Here is a 25,740-nt window from a genome sequence, read left to right on the forward strand (position 1 = left end):
CCCACTAAGGAAGTGTAAGCCGAAGCCCAAAATCAAGACTATTAAGGCCCTGGGTTACTTTGAGATTTAGATTCCTACCGACTTCTGGCATGAGATCCCGCTTCGGGATCCCTCCAAAGAGAAGGGGCACCTCGGTTTGTGGTTGCCTCTGTGCCCAGAAGGAAGTCTTGGCACCTTGTTGCCGGGCGATAACCCAATCCTGCTTCTCGTTTCAGAGTTCTTGACTAAAACTAACTCCGATGGCCTCTGCCAAAACTGGGAGGGCAAAGGCAACGCAAAACATTTCAGGATCACTCCCGATTTCGGGCAAGAGTCTACCCGAGAATTACGGTGGAAAACGAGGGGTTCAAGAGAGTGCCACAGCTGCTTCCTTGCCTGGCTAATCAACCAACCGATTGTGCTTAATGAGCGAGACTTGGGGGCAGAGCACTGTATTAAGCATTACGGGGAAGGGACGTTGCAGATAGCCAGAGGTGGTTAACAATGGGGCAGGTGTCAATAGTGGATGGAGCTTGGGCCTGAGAGTCAGAAGGATCTGGGTTCTAATCCTGACTCCACCAGGTGCCGGTGGTGTGACCCTGGGCAAGTCTCTCCACTCCTCTGGGCTTTCGTTACCTCATCTGTAAAATGGGGATTATTCGTTCAATCATACTTATGGAGCGCTTACTGTGTGCAGAGCACTGTACTAAGCACTTGAGAAGTACAAGTCGGCAACATCTAGAGACAGTCCCTACCCAGCGACGGGCTCACAGTGTAGAAGGGGGACACAGACAACAAAACAAAACATGTGGACAGGTGTCAAAATTGTCAGAACAAGTAGAGTTATAGCTATACGCACACCGTTAAAATAAACAGAATAGTAAACGTGTACAAGTAAAATAGAGTAATAAACGTGTACAAATATATACAAGTGCTGTAGGGAGGGGAAGGAGGCAGGGCGGGGGGGGGATGTGGAGGAGAGGAAAAAGGGGGCTCAGTCTGGGAAGGCCTCCTGGAGGAGGTGAGCACTCAGTAGGGCTTTGAAGGGAGGAAGAGAGCTAGCTTGGCGGATGTGTTGGAGAGACCCAAGTGCTTAGTACAGTGCTCTGCACACAGTAAGCGCTCAATAAATACGATTGAATGAATGAATGTGTGGAGGGAGGGCATTCCAGGCCCCAGGGGAAGGATGTGGGCCGGGGGTCGACAGTGGGACAGGCAATAACGGGGCACGGTGAAGCGGTTAGCGGCGGCAGAAGAGCGGAGGATGTGGGCTGGGCTGGAGAAGGAGAGAAGGGAGGTGAGGTAGGAGGGGGCGAGGGGATGGACAGCCTTAAAGCCAAGAGTGAGGAGTTGGGAGTCCCATATAGAGAACCAGCGTGGCTTAGTGGAAAGAGCCCGGGCTTGGGAGTCAGAGGTCATGGGTTCTAATCCCAGCTCTGCCACTTGTCAGTTGTGTGACTTTGGGCAAGTCACTTAACTTCCCTGTGCCTCAGTTACCTCATCTGTAAAATGGGGATTAAGACTGTGAGCCCCATGTGGGATAACCTGATTTCCTCGTAGAACAGTGCTTGGCACATAGTAAGCGCTTAACAGATACCGTAATTATTATTATATAGGATGTGGAGTGGGTCCAACCTGATTAGTTTGTATGTGCCCCGGCGCTTAGTACATTGCCCAGCACACAGTAAGCACCTAATAAACACCACAATTACTATTATTATTATTATGGGAGCTGAGACCACAAAGAAATGATGAAGAGAGAGCGAAAACACAGCACCATTCCCGTCCTAGCCCAGTGGAACAGGTATTTCTTCTAGAAGTCTTCAGAACAGTAAACACCGAGTTGCGATCCTTCCAAAAAATTTGCCTCACTCGGTTCCGACTGGATTTTCTAAATCTCTCTGGTGGCCACAAGGCCAAAACCACCACTGAAATAGTCATATCTATTGGCATCCTAGTGTCCTTCCTAAAACACTAGATTCCACCGGACCCAGACTTTAATCACCACAGTCTCAAACCTCCGGTTTCCTCCAGTTGAGAGATTATTGAAAGCGTAATAATAGCAATAATAATCGTAATAACAATAAACTATGTGCCAAGGCACCGTACTAAGCGCTGGGGTGGATACAAGCAAAGCAGGGTGGACACAGTCCCTGTCCCATATGGGGCTCATAGTCTCAATCCCCATTTTACAGACAAGGGAATTGGGGCACAGAAGTGCAGTGACTCGCCCAAGGTCATATGACGGATAAGTGGCGGAGCCGGGATTAGAACCCATGACCTTCTGACTCCCAGGACTGTGCTGTATTCATTACGCCAGGATGCTCTCTAAGAGAAGACAAGACCAAAAAGCAGAGTGAAAACGGGAGGTGGAAGAGAATAGCTATGCCCAGAGTAGGCTCTCAGTAAATTCTTTTTATGATGATGAGGGGAAAAGGAGGGGGAAATTAACTTAAATCATCTTAAGTTCATATGACAAACTTGAATTTCAGTGATTTTTTTTTTCCCCCACCGTTAATGGTTAGCGCTCTCCAGAGTACTTCATTATCCTCATAATCACTCTGTCTATAGAGCACCTGAAAGACGCAGAATCTATCGGCGGACATATGGATGTAATTACTGTAGCACTGGGGCTGGGCCGGACGGGGAATGACAAAGAGCTGGGCTCTGAACAGCCGGGAAGACGGGACGCGGGAGATGAAAATGAAAAAAATAAAATAAAATAAAAATAAAGACAGAAGACAAAATGATGGGAGAGAAACACGGAGGAGAGAGCCAAGAAGCAAAGTGCATAAAGGCTGTGTGCGTCTCCACTATTACACGTTCCCTGGGCGCTCGATAATGCAAACTGATGACAGGGTCGGAGAGGGGAGGAGAGAGAGGGAGACAAATGGGAGTTTAGACTAGGAGCGAGAAGGCACTCTAGGCAACGCAGGAAAAAGAAAAAAGAAAGCCATCCGAGCAGGAGGGCCTTCTTGTCAGGGAGACGGGACCTGATCTCTAGAAAGGCTAGAATGTTAATATCGGGAAGGGATCGGAACAGATTCAGCTGAATTCTAGAAGCGATAGTAATAATAACAATAATTATGATGGCATTAGTACAGTCTACCTTTAGTTCTACCTCCTCTCCGCTTACCCCACACAAACGCTACATCGTAAATTCCTGGACTGTAAGCATCTTGAGGGCAGGGATCACGTCTACCAACTTTACCGTACTCTCCCAGGCGCTTAATACAGTGCTCTGCACATAGCAAACGCTCACCAAACACCACGGACGGACTGACTGACGGCCCAAGGATCCCTTTCCTTTCACCGACAAGGAGCTCTTAAATCCACCCGACGCACGCCGGTAGAACGTATTAATATTCCCGTGGCCAGATGATATATATATTTTTTATGTCATTTGTTAAATCAGGTCCTCAAGATGCTACTTGAGAAGCGGTGTGGCTCAGTGGAAAGAGCCCAGGCTTTGGAGTCAGAGGTCATGGGTTCAAATCCCGGCTCTGCCAATTGTCGGCTGTGTGACTTTGGGCAAGTCACTGAACTTCTCTGGGCCTCAGTTCCCTCATCTGTAAAATGGGGATTAAGACTGTGAGCCCCCAGTGGGACAACCTGATCATCTTGTAACCTCCCCAGCGCTTAAAACAGTGCTTTGCACATAGTAAGCGCTTAAGAAATGCCATTATTATTATTATTATTATTATTACTCCTGCAGAGCACCCAGGTCTGTAGCTCCTAGCTTAATAAATGATATTCGTTTAGCGCTTACTATGTGTTAAGCACTGTTCTAAGCGCTGGGGTAGATCCGAGTTAATCAGGTTGGATGTGGTCCCTGTCCCTCACAGGGCTCATAATCTGGGGGGGGCAGGGATTTTACAGATGAGGGAACTGAGGCACAGAGAAGTGAAGTGATTTGCCCAAGGTCACACGGCAGGCACATTACGGGTGATCACCGGGAAAACCCAAACCCGCTGCTTACCCGCTCCAAGGAAGCAGCATGGACCAGTGGTGAAAGCCAGCGCCTGGAAATCAGAGGATCTGAGTTTTAATCCCAGCTCAACCATGTTTGCTGTGTGACCACGGGCATGTCACTTCACTTCTCTGTGCCTCAGTAACCTCATCTATTAAATGGGGATTAAGATGGTGAGCCTTAGATGGGGCGTGGACTTGGTCCAACCTGATTATCATGTATCTGCTCCAGTACCTGGCACATAATAAGCGCTTAAATACCATTAAAAAAAAAATTGAAACAAGAAGCAGCAAAACAAGGTTTCCTGCTAGAGAAGAGGGGAAGGGAATCAGGCAGATCTGAAAGAAAATGCCAGCAGCTAAATGAAAGCCCCGAGTGTGTGTACGGACAAAATCAGGAGAGCCTAGACAAAAATAACAGAATGAACATGTAAGATGACCGCAGGAAAATATTCTCTCAATTCTCTAGGCCGAGGGAGACCCTAGGACAACCCGACTAGATTTGGAGGAGCAGCTAACATATGAGATCATGTAGCAGCTCATCGGGTGGAAGGCCTTCACCTCAAATAATAATAATGATGGTATTTATTAAGCGCTTACTATGTGCAAAGCACTGTTATAAGCGCTGGGGGGATACAAGGTAATCAGGTTGTCCCACAGGGGGCTCACAGTCTTAATTCCTATTTTACAGATGAGGGAACTGAGGCACAGAGAAGTTAAGTGACTGGCCCAAAGTCACCCAGCTGACAATTGGCGGAGCCGGGATTTGAACCCCTGACCTCTGACTCCAAAGCCCAGGCTCTTTCCACTGAGCCACGCTGCTTCCCGACAAATAGAGCTTGGGCAAATAGAGCTCACCTCCTCCAGGAGGCCTTCCCAGACTGAGCCCCCTTTGTCCTTTCCTCCTCCCCACCCCCCTCGGCCCTACCTCCTTCCCCTCCCCATGGCACTTGTATATATTTGTATAGATTTATTATTCTATTTATTTTACTTGTACATATCTACTACTCTATTTGGTTAATGATGTGCATATAGCTATAATTCTATTTATTCTGACGGTTTTGACATCTGTCTCCATGTTTTGTTGTCTGTCTCCTCCTCCTAGACTGTGAGCCTGTTGTTAGGGTAGGGACCATCTCTATATGTTGCCGACTTGTACTTCCCAAGCGCTTAGTCCAGTGCTCTGCACTCAGTAAGCGCTCCATAAATACAACTGAATGACCTTCCTCTCCCCCCTCGTCCCCCTCTCCATCCCCCCATCTTACCTCCTTCCCTTCCCCACAGCACCTGTATATACGTATATATGTTTGTACGTATTTATTACTCTATTTATCTTACTTGTACAAATCTATTCTATTTATTTTATTTTGTTAGTATGTTTGGTTTTGTTCTGTCTCTCCCTTCTAGACTGTGAGCCCACTGTTGGGTAGGGACTGTCTCTATATGTTGCCAGCTTGTACTTCCCAAGCGCTTAGTACAGTGCTCTGCATACAGTAAGCACTCAAATACGATTGATTGATTGATTGAATAATACTAATGATGGCATTTGTTAAGCTCTTGCTACGTGCCAAGAAGCACTGTACTAAGCGCCGGGACTGTCAATGAAGACTGACCGACTAGTTAAGCATTTCAAATTGTCTTCTCCAGCACCTGAAGACAACGGGGTGAGGAGAAAATGGTCTAAACTGTTTCAGAGAAGCACCGTGGCTCAATGGAAAGAGCACGGGCTTTGGAGTCCAAGGTCATGGGTTCAAATCCCAGCTCTGCCAACTGTCAGCTGTGAGACTTTGGGCAAGCCACTTCACTTCTCTGGGCCTCAGTTGCCTCATCTGTAAAAAGGGGATTAAGACCGTGAGCCCCCCGTGGGACAACCTGATCACCCTGTAACCTCCCCAGCGCTCATTATTATCCCCTTTTGGACTGTGAGCCCACTGTTGGGTAGGGACTGTCTCTATATGTTGCCAACTTGTACTTCCCAAGCGCTTAGTACAGTGCTCTGCACACAGTAAGCGCTCAATAAATACGATTGATTGATTGATTGATTAGAACGGTGCTTTGCACATAGTAAGGGCTTAATAAATGCCATCATTATTATTATTATAAACCCAAAGCGAGGGACTCTGAATCCCCAATAGCAGCATTAGGGAGAGCCCTCTTAGGATGGATGCCACCGAGGTTGAGGATACACCTGAGTCCATCTCCTCTGGCAAAAAGCGACAAACAGCTCACAGGGATCCGTTTAGCAATGCCTTAAATTGGAAGCAGGTTGCCAAGCCCAGTGAGGGTAAAAACGAAAACCCAGCCAGAGAGAAATATAAGGAGGTTGCTGTGAGCGAATGCCCATTTTAGCTCATCGGGGGAAGGAGCCCAGGAATTTAGGGAGGGTGATGTCGAGCTGGGGTGGGGGGTCAGCCCTGTTCAACTCCCAGCGAGTGCAAAGTAACGTGCCCCCTCCCCAGACACTGCTGGCCGGGTGTAACTGGGTCAGTCAGCCAATTGTATTTACTGAGCGCTTACTGTGTGCAGAGCACTGGACTAAGCAGTTGGGAGAGTACAATAAACACATTCCCGGCCCACAGTGGGTCTGGAGGGGGAAACAGTCATGAATAGAAATAACTAAATGACAGATATGGACATAACAGCTGTGGGGCTGGGAAGGGGGATGAATTTATTCATTCAATCATATTGATTGAACGCTTACTGTCTGCAGAGCACTGTACTAAGCAGTTGGGAGAGTACAATAAACACATTCCCGGCCCACAGTGGGTCCGGAGGAGGAAACAGCCATGAATAGAAACAACTAAATGACAGATATGGACATAACCACTGTGGGGCTGGGAAGAGGGATGAATTAATTCATTCATTCAGTTATATTTATTGAGCGTTTACTGTGTGCAGAGCACTGTACTAAGTGCTTGGGAAGTACAAATCGGCAACATATAGAGACAGTCCCTACCCAACAACGGGCTCACAGTCTAGAATCAATCAATCGTATTTATTGAGCACTTACTATGTGCAAAGCACTGTACTAAGCGCTTGGGAAGTACAAGTCGGCAACATATAGAGACGGTCCCTACCCAACAATGGGCTCACAGTCTAGAAGGGGGAGACAGATAACAAAACAAAACATGTAGAGAGGTGTCAAAACTGTCAGAATAAATAGAATTAGAACTACGTGGACATCATTTAATAAAATAAATATCTATCTATCGAATTTATTGAGCGCTTACTGTGTGCAGAGCACCGTACTAAGCGCTTGGGAAGTCCAAGTTGGCAACATATAGAGACAGTCCCTACCCAACAGTGGGCTCACAGTCTAGAAGGGGGAGACAGACAACAAAACGAAACACGTAGACAGGTGTCAAAACTGTCAGAATAAATAGAATTATAACTACATGGACATCATTAATAAAATTTCTATCAATCGTATTTATTGAGCGCTTACTGTGTGCAGAGCACTGTACTAAGCGCTTGGGAAGTCCAAGTTGGCAACATATAGAGACAGTCCCTACCCAACAGTGGGCTCACAGTCTAGAAGGGGGAGACAGGGAACAAAAGCAAACATATTAACAAAATAAAATAAATAGAATAGATATGTACAAGTAAAGTGAGTGTAAGTACGTACAAATAAAATAGAGCAATGATGATGATGGCATTTGTTAAGCGCTTACTATGTGCAAAGCACTGTTCTGAGTGATGAATAAAGGGAGCAAGTCAGGGTGACGCAGAAGGGAGTGGGAGAAAAGGAGGGCTTAGTCAGGGAAGGGCTCCTGGAGGAGATGTGCTTTCGAAAAGACTTTGAAGGGGAGAGAAAGAGGGGAGGCTCTCCGGGCCCATCTCTCTCCCCAGGTTCAGGGGTCGGAAGAGGTTGGAAGCTGGATCATCCGGGGCCGCTTCGGACACCAGGAGTCTACTCCAGGACCAGTGGCCTTTAGGGACGGCAGCCGAGAGGCAGCAAAGCCAATGCCAGCTGAGGTGGAGGAAGCGAAGGGCTGACTTTCAAGGAACGGAAAATCCAATGGAGGATCGTTAGAGGCAGTCCGAAACAGGCAGGGGAAAAGTCGTCATCACTCTGGACAAAACCCACCTCAGGAGGACTCTTTTCATGGAACCCTTCATAATTCAATCACATTTACGGCACGCTTATTGTGTGAAAAGCACTATAGTCTAAGTGATTGGGAGAGTACTCTTTTAGACTGTGAGCCCACTGGTGGGTAGGGACTGTCTCTATATGTTGCCAACTTGTACTTCCCAAGCGCTTAGTACAGTGCTCTGCACACAGTAAGCGCTCAATAAATACGATTGATGATGATGATGATAGACACATTCCCTGCCCACAATGAGCTTACCGTCTAGAGGGAGGAGATCACCAGCCACAATTTGCACACATTCTGTATATCAATGGTATTTACTGAAGTTCCCTATGTGCAGATCACTGTACTAAGCGCTCAGAGTGCAACAGGATTGTACTTCCCAAGCGCTTAGTCCAGTGCTCTGCACACAGTAAGCGCTCAATAAATACGACTGAATGAATGAAATAGCAGAAACATTTCCCGCCCTCAATGTGTTGACGGACAGCCTGGAGGGGGCTTCCACCTCTTTTGACCCCCATCCCTCGAGGTCAGGAGGTGTGGGGGGTTACGAGGTGCCCCCCACGGGGATCCACTTCCCTCCTCACAGGCATCGGGGGTTCTGTCCAACGACCTGTGACCTGAGTTTGCCGGGAGACTGGCCAATCATTCATTCATTCATTCAATCATATTTATTGAGCACTTACTTTGCACAGAGCACTGGACTAAGCGCTTGGAAAGTTCAATTCGAAAACAGATAGAAACAATCCCTACCCAGCAACGGGCTCACAGTCTAGAAGGGGCTAGGACTAGGAGTCCCACGTGGGATGGAGACTTGGGTCCGAGCTGATTAACTTCCTATCTACTCCAGGGCTTAGAACAGTGCTTGCCACGTAGTAAGCGCCACCATCATCATCATTATTATTATTATTCCTACTATCATCACCGTGGGCCCGGCTTTTGGCTCCCAAGGGCCTACAGGAGCTCAAAAGGCCACTGCCAGCCAAGGAATGCAAGCTGCCTGTCCCAGACGGGATCACCTGCAGAAACCTCCTTAAAATGCTACTCCCTCCAGGAAGCACGCCCTGATTGCCTCCCACCACCCTCACTTACGGACCTGTTTACTGAAATTGACTACTTCCCCTGCCCCTCTTATTCTGCCTGCAATGTGTAGCCGCTTCCTCGGTTTTTCAGCTCCTCGACGACAGAGACTGTGCCTCGCTGCCACTTCACGCTCTCAAGAGCCTACGGCATCACACGGTGCTCCCGGGAAGGATGGGTTTCCCGCACTTCCTAAGTGCGGGGCCCTTTAAGCTGTCGGTGTCATCGATACCCTGTGATTTCTTTAGCGTGTCCCCCAGCCCCAGTTAGGCGCTCGATAAATACCGTCCAAACTGTTCGGGAGCGGAGAGTGAGGGTGGATCCCCAAGGTGACCGCTCGCTCATCCCTGTCCCCTTCTCTGGAGGGGCTGCGGGGACCTGGGGGGGACGGGGTGGGGGGTGCCATTTCATTTCCCTGGGATTTCCGTTTCAGAGCGGTAACCGACTTTCAAGGGGAAACCCCAACGGCCCGGAAAACCGGGACGGACCGATTCTCGTCCCGACCCCCGCCGCCGCACACCCGGCCTCCGGTCCGGCCCCGAACGCGACGGAGGACCGACCTCGCCGGTGGACTGTTCCCACCCGGCCCCCGCCGATCGAGAACGGGAAACAAAGGCGGAAAAGAGGGGCCGGGGAGGGGGAAGAGAGAAGAGAGGAGGGGACGGACCGACGGACGGAAGGGGACTCACCATCTCTCTGGCTATTTCCAAAGCTTCCTGCAGCCCATAGAGCCTGCCACAGACCAGGTAGATCCCATTGGCCCAGAGAACGCAACCCTCGTGGACCCAAAATTCATTGCTGTCAAGAGGTAGTTCGGGAATTTGTAACTCCAGCTCAGGGCCACCTTCGGCAGCGGGCACGGGGGGTTTGGAGTCCAAAGGAGTCTTTTCGCCGCCGCCCTCGAGGGTCGCTTTTTTACAAGGGATGCCCCTGGATAGGGAGCGGGGGGCTCCGCCACAGTCCTCGGAGCGGTGTCGCCTCTTGAACCGGGGGTGGGCGGCCAGGCTCCGCTGCTCCTTTGGCCGCTCCTCCTCCTCCTCCTCCTCCTCCGTGTCGGTCTTGGAGCCGTTGGAAGCGCTTTTGTGCCGTACCTTGACCTTGCTCTGCATTTCCGTGGCTCTCTTGGGAGGCGGGTTCTTGGGCAGGGTGGCGGCGTAATCCTGGGGGTAGAAGGGGCCGAACAGGTCGCCCATGTTCCGGTAGCTGGCCCACTTGCCGCAGAGGCAGCAGACCAGGTGGCCCAGGACGGACGACTCGGTGACCACGGGCCCCTGCAGGACGAAGGACGAGGCGGGCAGGGCCTTGCCCTCGGCGCTGCCCGGCGGGGGGGTCAGGGAGCGCGGGCCCTTGCGGCCCCGGACCAGCTTGCTCTGCTCCTCCTCCTCGGCGTTGATGATGGTGCACACCGCCCCGATCTCGCATTTGTTCACCACGTGGATGTAGGGGAAGAAGGATTTGTTCCTCGCGTCCGTCTTGTCCAGGGGCTGGGTGGCGTACTTCAGCTTGATCTCGGGCTCCTGGGGCTCCACGATGGGGGCCGCCTGCTTGCCCTTCCGCTTCCTGGGCTGGGCCCCGGGCTTCCTCCTCTCTCTCCTCTGCCTCGGTTTCTTGGGCTTGGGCTCGCCGTCCCCCGACCCCTCCGAGGGCGGGGGAGGGGGCGGGGGCGGCGGAGGCGGCGCCTGCTGCTGCTGCTGCTGCTGCTGCTGTCTCTTTTGCTTGTTCACGCTGCCGATGGGCCGCCCCTTCTTCTTCCCCGACGGGAAGTAGCCCTTCGGGGGGAAGCCGTCACGCTTCGGGGAGACGGTCGTCGCCTCTCCGTCTTTCTCATCGGGCTTCGGGTGGGGCTCGGGGGGCAGGAGGCCCACGGGGGGCCCGCTCTTCGTCTCGGGGAAGGCCGGCGGGCCGGTGCCCCCGAGGGGGCCCTCCGGCCTGCCGAGGGGTTTCTGGGGGGCCGGGGCAGGCCCGGGCCCCGGCGTCTCCTTCCCGCCGCCGCCCGCGTCGGGGCTCTCCTCCTTCACCGGGTCCTGGCCGGCGCCGCGCCACTCTTCGGGGGCCCCGGGCAGCTGGGGGCCGGCGGAGGCGTGCCGCTCCGGGGCGGCCGGGCCCCCCAACGCCGCCACCGCTGCCTCGCGGGCGGCCTCCCCCTTCCTCTTCTCCGGCTCCGCCTCGGGGCCGGGGCCGCCCTCGGGCGGGCCGCTCTTCAGCGACAGGATGTCGTCCAGGGTCACGGTGTCCGCCCCGCTCTCGGCGCCGCCGGAGGCGGCCCCCCGCCTGATGTTGGGGGACGTGATCTTCTGGACGATGGCTTCCAGCTTCAAGCCCCGCCCCTTCCGGGGGGGCAGGATCTTGGTCTTGGCCGGGCTGGCCAGGGGGACGGCGGGGCAGCCCCGGCTCTCGGGGCCGGGAGGCTCCCTCGAGGCCTCCCTCTTGGCGACGGACTTGACCTCCTGGCCGTGGGCAAAGTGGGCGTAGGAGTTGTAGGCCCGGTCGGCTCCGTCCCTGGAGGCCTGGAGCAGGCGGCCCCGCTCCTGGGCGGCGCCGTGCTTCAGCTCCTGGGCCTGCCGCTTGCTGGGGATGGGGGAGATGAAGGAGCGCACCCGCCGCCTCATGATCAGCGGGTTCTGCGGCGACGCGTCCTCGTGGCCCGGGAGCCTCAGCAGGACGTTGCCCGGCTTGGCCACCTGGCCGGGCTCGGCCGCCCCGTGCCCGTCGGGCTCCGGCGGGGGGCCGTAGCGCTTCTGGCCGGACCCCCCGGGGGCGCCGCTCCTCCTGGCCGGGGAGGCCTGGCGGGACAGGTCCCAGCAGGCCTCGTGGGGCTGCGGCTTCTGGGGGCCGGGCCTCGGGTCGCCGCCTCTGCCGGCCGGGCCCCCGTCGCCCGCGAGGAGGCAGCGCGCGGCCTCCTGGCTGCCGGCGTCGTGGTAGGAGGGAGGGGGGCCGTACATCATCCCGTCCTTGTCGTTCTTCAGCGGGCTCCGCACCCGGTCCAGGAACTGCTGCTGCTGCTGCTGCTGATGGTGGTGGTGATGCTGCTGCTGCTGCTGCTGCTGCCGGGGGCTCTTCCTCGGGCCCTCCTGCCGGTGCTGGGCCGCGGCGATCACCCCCTGGGCCGCCCCACCGCCCCACTCCTTGTAGTCTTCGGGCCCCGGCGGCAGCTGCGGCAGCGGGGGCGGCTGGTAGATCTGCCGCTTGTAGTGCAGCTGCGAGTTCAGGGCCGGGTTGGGCTCCCCGTAGCCGTGGGTCCTGGCGTTCGGGTGGTAGCCCAGGCTGTCGGAGTTGGGGGCGAAGGGGGCGTGGAGGCCGCGGTTGGCCCGCTCCGAGAAGGCCAGGTGCGGGTTGAGGTGGTGGGCGTCCCCGCCGGGGCCGCGGCTCCGCCCGGGCGAGGCCTTCAGCTTCTCCGCCAGGTCGTGGTACTGGGAGGCCGATCGGCCCCGCAGGCTCTCCCGCCCCCCGCCCGCCCGGCCGGCCGCCCTCCTCGCCTGGGCCGGCCGGGCGGCCTCCTGGTGGGAGCCGTAGTCCGAGAGGGGGTCGTGGGCGGCGGCGCCCGGGCCGCCCCCGCCGCGGTGGGGCTCGTGCTTGACGCCCGCCGGGTGGCAGAGCTCGCCGGACTTGCGGTTGTTGAGCCCGGCCTGGGCTTTGGCCCGCTCCAGGTCCTCCTCCTTGATCTGGCCGCTCTGGGCCTTCAGCTTGGCCTCCAGCGACACCAACCCCCCGGGGAGGATGACCGACTGGGTCGGGGTGAGGCGCTCGTTCCGTCCCGGGTGGCCCAGGGGGTGCGCCCCCGGCTCCCGGACCAGCTGCCTCAGCGGCGAGATGTCGCAGATGACCGAGCGCCGCTCCGACAGCGGCCCCCCGGGCTCGTGGCCCGCCGCCTGGGCCTCCACGTCAAACTTCCTGGGGATGGGGTAGTCCGCCAGGTTGATCTGCTTCAGGTCGGGGACCGGGCCGCCTGCCTTCCTCTCCCAAGGGCCCCAGTGCGGGTGGTCCAGGAGGGAGCCCAGGCTTTTGTTCAGCAGGCCCCGGCCGGCCAGCTCGTTCGTCTGGCTGATCAGGACGTTGGGCCTCAGGGCCCCCTCCAGGCCCCCGGCCCCGCCCTGGTGCTCCTGGGCCGAGCGCGGGTAGCGGCGCTCGGGGGGGGTGGTGGTGGTGATGGTGGTGGTGGTAGCCCTGGAGGACCTCCTGCAGCAGGCTGGGGAACTTCTCGCCACGCCCCTTGCGCTCGCCGTGCCCCGCCGGCTCTCCCTTGTCCGGCCCCGCTGGGTAGGGGGGAAAGCCAGCGACGGGCCGGGTCCCGCCGCCCGCGCCGCCCTCCTTGTAGCCGTAGCGCAGGCTCCCGGGGGACTTGGACGGCTCCGCGCGGCCGGCCAGGCTCGAGCCGGGGCCCGGGTGGCCGGCGGGGCCGCTGCCCTCTCCGTTGTGGTGCGTGCTGGGCTCCCCGCCCTTGCCCGCCTTGGTCCCCGCGGGGGGCTCCGGCATCTGAAGCGGGCCGGGCCCGCCTTCCCTCGCCCCGCCGGCCCCCGGCGGGGTGCGGGATCCGGCCGGATCCTCCTCCGGGGCGCCTTTGTCCTGCCCGCCCGCCTTCTCCACCCGCCCGGCCATGGCCTCCCGGGAGACGATCACCCCGACGGGCTTCTCGTTGACTTTGAGGGCGCCCTCGGCGGCGGGGGCCGCCTCCTGCCCCTCGGGCGAGGGGGCGGCGGGGGCGGCCTCGTCCCTGGCCGCGGGGCTGGCGCTGAGCTTGGGCGGCTCGCCCTGGGGGCCCGGCGCCGGCGAGGCGGTGGCTTTCTCCGAGGCGGCGGCCTTGTAGGTGGTCGTGTCGGAGCCGGTGCTCTGACCGCTCAGCTGCCTCACCCTCTCGCCCTGGTCCTCGGAGCTGCTGGAGCAGCCCCCGTCCAGGGACTCGGCCAGGGGCGACTTGAGCTGCTCCTCGGCCTGGGAGGACCCTTCCGAGTTGGTCCCGCTGTCCCCCTTCTTGGAGGACGAAGACGACCGCTTGGAGTTCTTCTTCTGAGGGGCCAGGGCGTCCGAGAGGAGCATGTGCTGGACCGTGTTGGGGAGGTTGGCCACCTGCGTGCTCAGCGCGCTCAGGCTGCTCAGGCCCGGGTCCGTGAGCCGCTTCTCCTGCAGCCCCTCGAGCCCGGCGGACCCGCGGAAGCCGCCCGCCCCGTGAGAGTTCGGGCTGGGCAGCATGGACGGCGTCGGGCTGAGCTGAGGCATCATCTGCAGGATCCGGTTCCGCGAGCCCAGGGGCAGGTTGCCTTGGCCGCACTGCAGGGGCTCGCCGCCGGACATCAGCGGGGAGGGCGTGGAGCTGCAGCTGGGCGACTGGACCACCGAGGCGGCCGGCGACGGGTTGGAGATGGGGCTGAAGTTCTGGTGGAACTGCATGGGGGACCGCACGGGCACCTCGGGCTGGCTGTACTGGCCCACCTGACCTTGCAGGGACAGTTTGGTGGCGGCGTTGGCGTACTGCATTGCATGCTGGGAGGGATGCTGTTGCTGCTGCTGCTGCTGCTGCCCTCCCTGCTGCCCCCCACCCTGCTGCTGCTGCTGCTGCTGCTGCCCCCCTCCCGGAGGAATCTTGGACTGCTCGAAGCCTTTCATCGGCGGCGTCTGGTAGCTGTAGTTGGACTGCGTCCCGTAAGCCTGGGCGTTGGCGCTCACGGCGTGGCCCTCGTACTGAGAGCCGGCGTTCACCCCGTAGTTCCCGTCGTAGCTCTGCCCGGACTGGCCGAAACGCTGCGGGGAAGGGAACGAGGAGGAAGAGGCGGAGGACTGGTAGTGTTGGCCGAACTGGCCCACGCGCAACTGGTAGCCGGCGGCGGAGGAGGGCAGGCCCGCCGGCCTCTGCATGGGCTGCAGGTGGGCCGGGCCGGAGGCGGCCTGGCCCGAGGCCTGGGGCAGGGGCTGGTGGGATTGGTACAGCTGCTGCCTCAGTTGCTGGACCTGCTGCTGCTGCTGCTGCTGTTGCTGTTGTTGCTGCTGCTGCTGCTGCTGCTGCTGGCTGGAGGCCTGCTGTTGGTACTGCGAGCTCCCGGGAGAGAACGGGCCTGTGTAATCCTGCGGGTAATGGGACACCCCGCCGAGGGCCGAATGCTGGCCTTGAAACTGGCCCACGTGCCCCTCGCCCCCGTACTGGCTCCCGAAGCTGCTCCCCTGGGGGGGGCCGTAGCTCTGCACGGGCCCCGACGGCCGGCGCTGGGGCGGAGGCTGCTGACCTCCTGCTCCGGGGTCTTTATTGGCGGCCATGTAGTAGAACTCGCCCGTCTCCTTCCGGAAGCCCTGGTAGTTCTGGTGAGCGGAGCCTTCGCCGGCCATGGCCGCCGCCGCCGCCGCCGCCGCCGCGGCTCCGGCCGTCCCCCGCCGCCCGCCCCCGCCGAAGCTCTGGAACATCTGGGCCTGCTGGCGGGGGCTGAACTCCTCTAGCCGCGCCGCGCCGTGGACTTCCTGCGGGTAGCTCGGCTGGTTTCCGTGGTAACTGCTCTGCTCTCGGAAGGACTGCATGCTGTTTCAGCAGCAGGGCGGCAGGCCCGCGGCCCTCCTGGAAGAGGCGGGGGGGGGGGGGGGAGGAGGGAGAGAAAGAGGGGACAAGTCAGGGAAAAGGCAGGCACCCTGGGTACGGCTCATCGGTCCAACCTCACCCACCCCATTTTTCATTCTCCTGGGGCGAGGGAGGCCACGGCCAGACCTCAGGCGGGAGGGCGTTCAGGGCCTGAAGAGCCGACCGCTCCAAAGCCAAGGAGGGGATCGGAGACGGGGTGGACCTCGCACCACTAGAACCCGGCTGGCCACAGGCTCCATGGCCTAAAACCCCGATGTTACAAACAGGTCCGGACGTGGCTCAAATCCCCTGGTAAATGCCTTTTACCAAGCCCGGTTGCCATCAGCCCAACTAGCCCAAGTTTTGTCTCCTCATTGCCCACCGGCAAAGTTGCCAGTGGGCTTCTGGCGGGGCGGGGGTCAAAGGGGAAGAGGAGAAGCAGGGCCAGGCCCGGGTAATCCAATCCCTGGATTAACAGACCCGGAAGACCGAAGCGACTGGAAACCCTCAGACTCCACAAAATTTCCATCCCGCTCTTTTCGGTCAATCCCTAAACATCTCCCAAGTCCCCCTCCCATGAAGCAAGACCCCAGTGGGTCCCGAACCCTGAAATCCCTAAATAAAAAGATACCATACATCATCTCAGTCAGGCAGGCGATAGCACTTAATGAGAGTGCCTTCTGAGTGAGGGGAAACTTGACTAAGAGCCTGGGAAAGTACAGAAGAGTTACCAGACACAAACCCTACCCATGAAAGATCAAAGACCTAGAGGGCGGAATTCACCTTCAACATACTGGCGGATCGCGAAGGCTAATGTTCCCCGGCAGCATTTTTTGAAGAACTATTATTATGGTATTTGTTAAGCGCTCACTGCGTGTCAAGCACTGTTCCAAGCGTCAGGGTGGATACGAGCGGATACGGGTCGGACAGAGCAATAATCACACAGCAGGGAATGTGTCTGTTGTTGTATTGTACTCTCCCAAGCAGTTAGTACAGGGCTTTGCGCACAGTTAAGTGCTCAATAAATACAATTGAGTGAACGACTCTACTTCTCTGCTCTCACCTGGGGGCTCCTAGTTTAAGCAGTCAAAAATGGTTCCATGGGGGATCCAAAGTTCCAATTAAAAAAATCCCTCCTCTTGAGACGGGCTGGGGCTGTTAGTCATTTCCGCGTCCATCGACTGTACAGACAAACCCCAAAAAGGCAAAAGGGAGCTAGTGGAGAGTGAGTTGGTCAATCGTATTTACTGAGCACTTACTGTGGGCAGGGTACTATACTGAGCGCTTGGGAGAAGACGATACAACAATCAACAGGCACGTTCCCTGTCCACAAGGAGCTTACAGTCTAGAGGAGAAGACATACATTAGTATAAACAAATCAGAGGTGTGGACGGAGCTCGTCGTCGGGAATCAGCGAGGCCCGGTTCCATCCAGTTCATCTGTCCGAACAGGGAAGCCCAAAGGCCAAAACAAGATAGTAAATGGAAAAAGTGGTCCTTTTCCTTAGAAGATGGAAGGTAAATCTATTGTCCTACTAGATTATTGTTCTCAGATCACTTCCCTATATACTCTCAGAACAATAACAAAAAATCCAGCCCTTTCTCTACTCTCTAAAGTCTTTGCAATGGGCCTCTAGACCACAAGACCTTATAAGGTACGTTCTTGGTCCAAAGGTTAGAATTTGCTGGGGAACCAGAGTAGCGTAACGCTACTCAAATGTCCCACCGTGGCATCCACGTGAAAAAGTACCCTGGGAAAGCTGTCTCTAGTAGGATCGATTGGAAACCCAGTTCTGCCACCTGTCTGCTGTGTGACGTTGGGCAAATCACTTTGCTTTTCTGGGCCTCAGTTCCTTTGGTTGTAAAATGGGGATTAAGACTGTGAGCCCCATGTGGAATATGGACTGTGCCCAGTCTGATTATCTTGTAGGCTACCCCGGCGCTTGGAACAGTACTTGACACACAGAAAGCACTGAAACACCACAAAAAGAAGCCATGTGGCCTAATGGATAGAGCAAGGGCCAGGGAATCAGAAGGATCTGGGTTCTAGTTCCGGCTTGGCTATGTATCTGCTGGGTGACCTTGGGCAAGTCACCTCATTTCTCCGCCCCTCAGTTTCCTCATCTGTAAAATGGGGCTTAAAATTGCGAGCTCCATGTGGGACAGGGACTGCGCCCAACCCGATTTGCTTGTATCCACTCCAGCACTTAGAACAGAGCCTGGCACACAGTAAGCACTTAACAAGTACCACGATTACTATTAGTCAGCCAATCATATTTACTGAGTGCTTACTGTGTGCAGAGCAGTGTACTAAGTGCTGGGGAGAGTACAATAACAGTACAACAGACATATTCCCTGCCCGCAATTATCATTACTATAAAAAATGGAACAAAACACACCACCCTTCTTCCTTGTCACCAACCACTTTTTGGTCAAGGGCAAGGATTCCCCTGTGGCACGGGACCTCATTCATCTTTCCATTCCCTCCCGCAGGTCCCCTGGCTCCTCTCTGAACGCTGCCGGCTGCGGCCGCAGGTCTGTAAGCTTCCTCCTTCCCGTCCCCTCCCGTGGGGTTTCCTAGACTCCTGCCAACTCGGCTGCCTGCAAGCCAGATTGAGCACTCCCAACGTGAGCACAGAAGTAGAGTCATTCATTTATTCAACTGTATTTACTGAGCGCTTCACTGTGCGCAAAGCCCTGTACTAACTGCTTGGGAGAGTACAATACAACAACAGACACACTCCCTGCCCACAATGAGCTCGCAGTCCAGGGGGGCGTTCACAGAGGCGTGCTTGGATTTTACTGGCCTACCTCTTTTCCCTGTTCATTCATTCATTCAATCATATTTATTGAGCGCTTATTGTGTGCAGAGCACTGTACTAAGGGCTTGGGAAGTACAAGTTAGCAACATATAGAGACGGTCCCTACCCAACAGAGGGCTCACAGTCTAGTTACAATGTGTGGGAAGGGGAGGGGAATTTTTTGGGTGGTTTTCCACTATTATTGTTATTATTATATTTAAGTGCTTACTATGTGTCAAGCACTGTTCTAAGCATTGGGGTAGCTACAAGATAATCAGGGTACACACAGTTCATATCCCACATGGGTTCACAGTCAATCCCCATTTTAAGCACTGGGGTAGATACCATATAAGCACCCAAATGAGGTTCACAGCCTAAGTAGTAATAATAATAATAATAGATGGCATTTTTTAAGTGCTTACTAAGTGCAAAGCACTGTTCTAAGCGCTGGGGGAGGTTACAAGGTGATCAGGTTGTCCCATGGGGGGCTCAGTCGTAATCCCCATTTTCCAGATGAGGTAACTGAGGCCCAGAGAAGTTAAGTGACTTGCACAAAGTCACACAGCTGACAATTGGCAGAGTCGGAATTTGAACCCATGACCTTTGACTCCAAAGCCCGGGCTCTTTCCACTGAGCCACGTAGGAGGAGTAACAGGAGGAGGCCAGAGAAATGAAGCGACTTGCCCACAGTCACCCAGCAGATGGGTTGCAGAGCCGGGATTAGAACCCAGGTCCTCTTTCCCCCAGGCCCACGCTTCCTGCTAGGCCGCACTGCCGCTTTCCCCTCCAAGTTTTCAAGGAGCTGGGAAGAGCTACGAGGAGGGAGGTGGGGCCTGGCGTTCAGAGAAGAAACGGAACCTGAGCTGGCCCCTGGATGTCGAATGGCAATAGAGAAGCAGCGTGGCTCAATGGAAAGAGCCCGGGCTTTGGAGTCAGAGGTCATGGGTTCAAATCCCGGCTCCGCCAATTGTCAGCTGTGTGACTTTGGGCAAGTCACTTCACTTCTTTGGGCCTCAGTTCCCTCATCTGTAAAATGGGGATTAAGACTGTGATCCCCCTGTGGGACAACCTGATCATCTTGTAACTCCCCAGTGCTTAGAATAGTGCTTTGCACATAGTAAGTGCTTAATAAATGCCATTACTATTAACCTGAGCATCTGCTCTGCGTTTCTAGGATGGTGGTCTCCTGCTGAACCCTGGGCCGGCCTTCTTCCATTGCACACCAGGCAACTGATCCTGGGCCACCAGCTTGGCTACAACAGGGGAGCGCGAGGCACAGTCAAAGGGAACAAGCCGCCCCCCCGGCCTGACACGCTCTCACTCCCGGACGACGACGGACACCCACACACGTACCTAGCTAGGGGCTTATTACGGGTCAGGCGTTGTGCTAAGCGCCGGGTTGGTTACGAGACAGCCCAAAGCAGTCCCGTGATAATAATGATGGTACCTGTTAAATGCTTACCGTGTGCCAAGCTCTGTTCTAAGTGCTGGGGCAGATGGAAGTTAATCAGGTTGGACACGGTCCCAGTCCCCCATGGGGCTCACACTCGATCCCCATTTTACAGATGAGGTCACTGAGGCCCAGAGAAGGGAGGTGATTTGCCCAAGGTGACACAGCAGATGTGTGGTGGAGCTGGGATTAGAACTCAGGTCCTTCCGATTCCCAGGCCAGAGCCATCTTCACTATATTCCATAGGGAGAATGGACGAAGCGTACAGAGAAGCGAGAACTCGCCCTTCTAAGATGTAAGGAGGACAGGCGACAGACCATTGCTCTATGAGGGAGGAGGAAGCGATCCGGGGTAATGGCTTGGGACTGGAACCCAGGTATCCGGACTCAGGGTTCTACAGGAGCAGCGTGGCTCATTGGAAAGAGTCCGGGCTTTGGAGTCGGAGGTCATGGGTTCAAATCCCGGCTCCGCCAATTGTCAGCTGTGTGACTTTGGGCAAGTCACTTCACTTCTCTGGGCCTCAGTTACCTCATCTGGAAAATGGGGATTAAGACTGTGAGCCCCAAGTAGGACAACCTGATCACCTTGTATCCTCCCCAGCACTTAGAACAGTGCTTTGCACATAGTAAGCGCTTAACAAATGCCATTATTATTATTATTATTATTATTATTAGTGCTGGCTCCGCCACTCACTTGATGTGTTACCTTGAGGAAGTCCCTTCACTTCTCCATGCCTCAGATCCCTCATCTGTAAAGTGGCAAGTCAACACTTGATCTCCCTCCTACTACGTGGGACCTGATTGTCTTGTATCCACCCCAGCGCTCAGTACAGTGCTTGGCACACAGTAAGCGCCTAACAAATACCATAATCATTATTGTTACTTTTTTTATGCTGCCTCCTTCTGCTCTTCCAGGGCAATAATAATAATGGCATTTATTAAGCGCTTACTATGTGCAAAGCACTATTCTAAGCACTGGGGAGTTAAAAGGTGATCAGGTTGTCCCACAGGGGGCTCACAGTCTTCATCCCCATTTTACAGATGAGGGAACTGAGGCCCAGAGAAGTTAAGTGACTTGCCCAAAGTCACACAGCTGGCAATCAGCAGAGTCAGGATTTGAACCCACGACCTCTGACTCCAAAGCTCTTGCTCTTTTCCACTGAGCCACGCTGCTTCTCACTGTTCTAAGCGCTGGGGGTGGGGGTGGGGGGGAGGAGATACAAGGTGATCAGGTTGTGCCACGGGGGGCTCACAGTTTTAGTCCCCATTTTCCAGATGAGATAACTGAGGCTCAGAGAAGTTAAGTGACTTGCCCAAGGTCACACAGCAGACATGTGGTGGAGCCAGGATTAGAACCCACGCCCTCTGACTCCAAAGCCCTTGCTCTTTCCACTGAGCCATGCTGCTTCTCTGGAGTAGAGCAGAATGGGTGGGAGCTGGAAAAAGATATGCCCAGAAAAGAGACAGGAGAGGGAGAGAACCACTAGCAAACTAGCACGTTCACCAGAGAGCTTCAATTCCCACACCAGCAGGTGTGTCGCACATCAATACTTTAATGGAAGCAGTCAACCGACCAGTCAATCACCACTGGAAACACTAGAGTATAATCAGTGATTCTATTCAATCAATCGAGCGCTTACTGGGTGCAGAGCACTGCACTAAGTGCTTGGGAGAGTACAACGTAACAGGGTTGGTAGTCATGTTTCCTGCCACGCCAAGATTACAGACTAGAAGAGTCTAATTAAGGCTCTTCACCCCCAGTTCGGTGAAATTTCCAATCTGACAGGCAGTCCAGCCCCATGGCTTATGCCCGTATCTTTATACTCGACTATCTCCTCCACCCGTAGTTTATTTTAATGTCTCCACCCAGCCCCCCTCCCGTCCCCCAACAGACTATAGGCTCCTTGTGGGCAAGACCCGCATACTGTACTCTCCCAAGCGCCCAGTACAGTGCTCTGCCCACAGTAAGCACTCGATAAACACCGCTGAGCCATTGATTGATTTCCCTTGCCTTTTCAGATTGACCCTTGGCCACCACAGGCGTCCAGGCTCAGCAGGAGCTCGATAAATACCGTTGATTGACTGCCCTCCCAGCCGCTACTGCTGTTTCGGAGGGTAGAAACTACATAAGGTCTTGGGAGAGACTAGGAGGCAATTGGGGAATTCCTAAAAACCATAGAAGGTTTCTGGTCACTAGGAACGAGCTGGGCTGAGATCTCAGTCAGTCGGTCAATCGTATTTACCAAGCGCTTACTGTGTGCACAGCAATTTTTGGAATCACTCAGGAGAGTACAACAGCCACATTCCCTGCCTATGACCAGATTACGGTGTGTGTGTGGGGGGGGGAGACAGACATTAATATAAATAAATTACGGATAGGGACCTATTAGCCCTTGGTAGCAGTTCTGTGGCAAACTAGAGAGAACATTCCTGGATCCTCTTTCTTCATCGCCCTGCTGTGCCATCCTCTATAGCCCGGAGAGGAGGGGATCGTAATAGAACAAGTCAACCTCAGGCTGGTTTACGTGCAGGAGGCGTACCCCTTCCTCCTCCTTCCCCGACTTGGAAGCCGGACTCAACTGGGAGACCACGGTGAGTCAGGGAATTCCTCTCACTCCGACGGAGAGCGGAGACACACTTGAGGCTTGAAGAACTGTGGACTGAGAGAGATGTGGTTGATACCACAGGGGCAGTAAAGGATTTCACAGCTTCTCGTGTGAACGTGGAGGCCATCTGGATAAAACCAAACTGCCCCCAGGCTGTTACAGACGCCCCAGATCCAATCTCTGGAAGGCTCCGCCGAGGGTTTTTTTAAAATGGTATTTTTTAAGCGCGTACTCTGTGTCAAGCACTGTTCTAGGCGCTGGGGTAGATATGAGTTAGTCAGGGTGGCCACAGTCCCTGTCCCACATGGGGCTCACAGTCTAAGTAGGAAGAGAGTAGGATTCCCCCTTCTATCAATCAATCAATCAATCGTATTTATTGAGCGCTTACTATGTGCAGAGCACTGTACTAAGCGCTTGGGAAGTATAAATTGGCATCACATAGAGACAGTCCCTACCCAACAGTGGGCTCACAGTCTAAAAGGGGGAGACAGAGAACAGAACCAAACATACCAACAAAATAAAATAAGTAGGATAGAAATGTACAAGTAAAATAAATAAATAGAGTAATAAATATGTACAACCATATATACATATATACAGGTGCTGTGGGGAAGGGAAGGAGGTAAGACGGGGGGATGGAGAGGGGGACGAGGGGGAGAGGAAAGAAGGGGCTCAGTCTGGGAAGGCCTCCGGGAGGAGGTGAGCTCTCAGCAGGGCCTTGAAGGGAGGAAGAGAGCTAGCTTGGCGGAGGGGCAGAGGGAGGGCATTCCAGGCCCGGGGGATGATGTGGGCCGGGGGTCGATGGCGGGACAGGCGAGAGCGAGGCACAGTGAGGAGATTAGTGGTGGAGGAGCGGAGGGTGCGGGCTGGGCTGGAGAAGGAGAGAAGGGAGGTGAGGTAGGAGGGGGCGAGGTGATGGACAGCCTTGAAGCCCAGGGTGAGGAGTTTCTGCCTGATGCGCAGATTGATCGGTAGCCATTGGAGGTTTTTGAGGAGGGGAGTAATATGTCCAGAGCGTTTCTGGACAAAGATAATCCGGGCAGCAGCATGAAGTATGGATTGAAGTGGAGAGAGACACGAGGATGGGAGATCAGAGAGAAGGCTGGTGCAGTAGTCCAGACGGGATAGGATGAGAGCTTGAATTAGCAGGGTAGCGGTTTGGATGGAGAGGAAAGGGCGGATCTTGGCAATGTTGCAGAGCTGAGACCGGCAGGTTTTGGTGACGGCTTGGATGTGAGGGGTGAATGAGAGAGCGGAGTCGAGGATGACACCAAGGTTGCGGGCTTGTGAGACGGGAAGGATGGTAGTGCCGTCAACAGAGATGGGAAAGTCAGGGAGAGGACAAGGTTTGGGAGGGAAGACAAGGAGCTCAGTCTTCGACATGTTGAGCTTTAGGTGGCGGGCGGACATCCAGATGGAGATGTCCTGAAGGCAGGAGGAGATGCGAGCCTGGAGGGAGGGGCAGAGAGCAGGGGCAGAGATGTAGATCTGGGTGTCATCAGCGTAGAGATGATAGTTGAAGCTGTGGGAGCGAATGAGGTCACCAAGGGAGTGAGTGTATATTGAGAACAGAAGGGGACCAAGCACTGAACCTTGGGGAACCCCCACAGTAAGAGGATGGGAGGGGGAGGAGGAGCCTGCAAAAGAGACTGAGAAAGAACGACCGGAGAGATAAGAGGAGAACCAGGAGAGGACGGAGTCTGTGAAGCCAAGGTCAGATAACGTGTGGAGGAGAAGGGGGTGGTCCACAGTGTCAAAGGCAGCTGAGAGGTCGAGGAGGATTAGGACAGAGTATGAGCCGTTGGATTTGGCAAGCAGGAGGTCATTGGTGACCTTTGAGAGCGCAGTTTCCGTGGAATGAAGGGGACGGAAGCCAGACTGGAGGGGGTCGAGGAGAGAGTTGTTGTTGAGGAATTCTAGGCAGCGCGTGTAGACAACTCGTTCAAGGAGTTTGGAAAGGAATGGTAGGAGGGATATGGGACGATAACTAGAAGGTGAGGTGGGGTCTAGAGAGGGTTTTTTTAGGATGGGAGAGACATGGGCATGTTTGAAGGCAGAGGGGAAGGAACCAGTGGAGAGTGAGCGGTTGAAGATGGAAGTTAAGGAGGGGAGAAGGGATGGAGCGAGAGATTTCATAAGATGAGAGGGAATGGGGTCAGAAGCACAGGTGGCCGGAGTAGCACTTGAGACCCTTCTAGACTGTGAGCCCGCTGTTGGGTAGGGACCGTCTCTGTATGTTGCCAACTTGTACTTCCCAAGCACTTAGTACAGTGCTTTGCACACAGTAAGTGCTCAATAAACACAATTGAGTGAATTTAATCCTCATTTAACAGATGAGGAAATTGAGGCCCAGAGAAGTGAACAGACTTGCCCAAGGTCACATGGCAGGCAAGCGGCGGAGCCAGGATTAGAACCCAGGCCCAGGCTTTTTCCACTAGGCCACACTGCTCCTCGCTGAGTGCTTTTCCAATCTCGGCTCCGGCTTTAAGCAAGCCCCTTGCAGGTCCTCACAAATGGTTCACTCGGCAGCACGGCCTAATGGTCAGAGCACGGGCTTGGGAGTCCGAAGGACCTGGGTTCTAATCCCAGCTCCTCCACTAGTCTGCTGTGTGATCTTGGGCAAGTCGCTTCAGTCTCTGGTTATTATTATTATTATTATTATGATGATGATGATGATGATGATGATGATGATGATGCCATTTCTGCCCCTGGTCAGCTGGGTGACCTTGGGCAAGTTGCTTCATCTTTCCAGACCTCATTTTGTCTTTGACTTGGGTGTTCTGTCCCCCAATGGCTAATTCAGTTTCAGTGCCCTGCACCTATCGGCTCATCAATGGACACGGCTCCTGCTGATGACGCTTCTGTGGCCTGGCCCTTGGAAAGGAAAGCTTGGCTCGCAGGAGCGTTAATTTATTCAGGGGGTGAGGAGGGGAGTGGGTTTTCTCAGAAAACCTTTTTCAAAGTAGGGAAGCAGCATGGCACAGTGGATAGAGCACGGGCTTAGGAGTCATCAGAAGGTCATGGGCTCTAATCCTGGCTCCACCATGTCTGCTGTGTGGCCCTGGGCAAGTCATTTCACTGTGTGTCTCAGTTCCCTCATCTGTAAAATGGTGATTGAGAATGAGCACCCCAAATGGGAAAGGGACTGTGTCCAACCCGGTGTGTTTGTATCCACCCCAGCGCTTAGTACAGTGCTTGGCACACAATAAGTGCTTAAAGAGTACCACG

The 25,740-nt window shown here is 55.0% G+C and overlaps 1 protein-coding gene across 1 annotated transcript in view; it reads right to left on the reverse strand.

Moving 5' to 3' along the window:
• The window catches only part of TCF20 (transcription factor 20), a 108,237-nt gene that overhangs the window by 50,109 nt on the left and 32,388 nt on the right, over window positions 1-25,740 (reverse strand). Inside the window, 2 exon segments of the mRNA XM_038756225.1 lie at window positions 9,809-13,249; window positions 13,251-15,657. Coding sequence (XP_038612153.1) covers window positions 9,809-13,249; window positions 13,251-15,620 — 5,811 coding nt within the window. The 5' untranslated portion in view covers window positions 15,621-15,657.

This window comes from Tachyglossus aculeatus, chromosome 14 (assembly GCF_015852505.1).
Source record: "Tachyglossus aculeatus isolate mTacAcu1 chromosome 14, mTacAcu1.pri, whole genome shotgun sequence".
NCBI classification, from domain to species: Eukaryota; Metazoa; Chordata; class Mammalia; order Monotremata; family Tachyglossidae; genus Tachyglossus; species Tachyglossus aculeatus.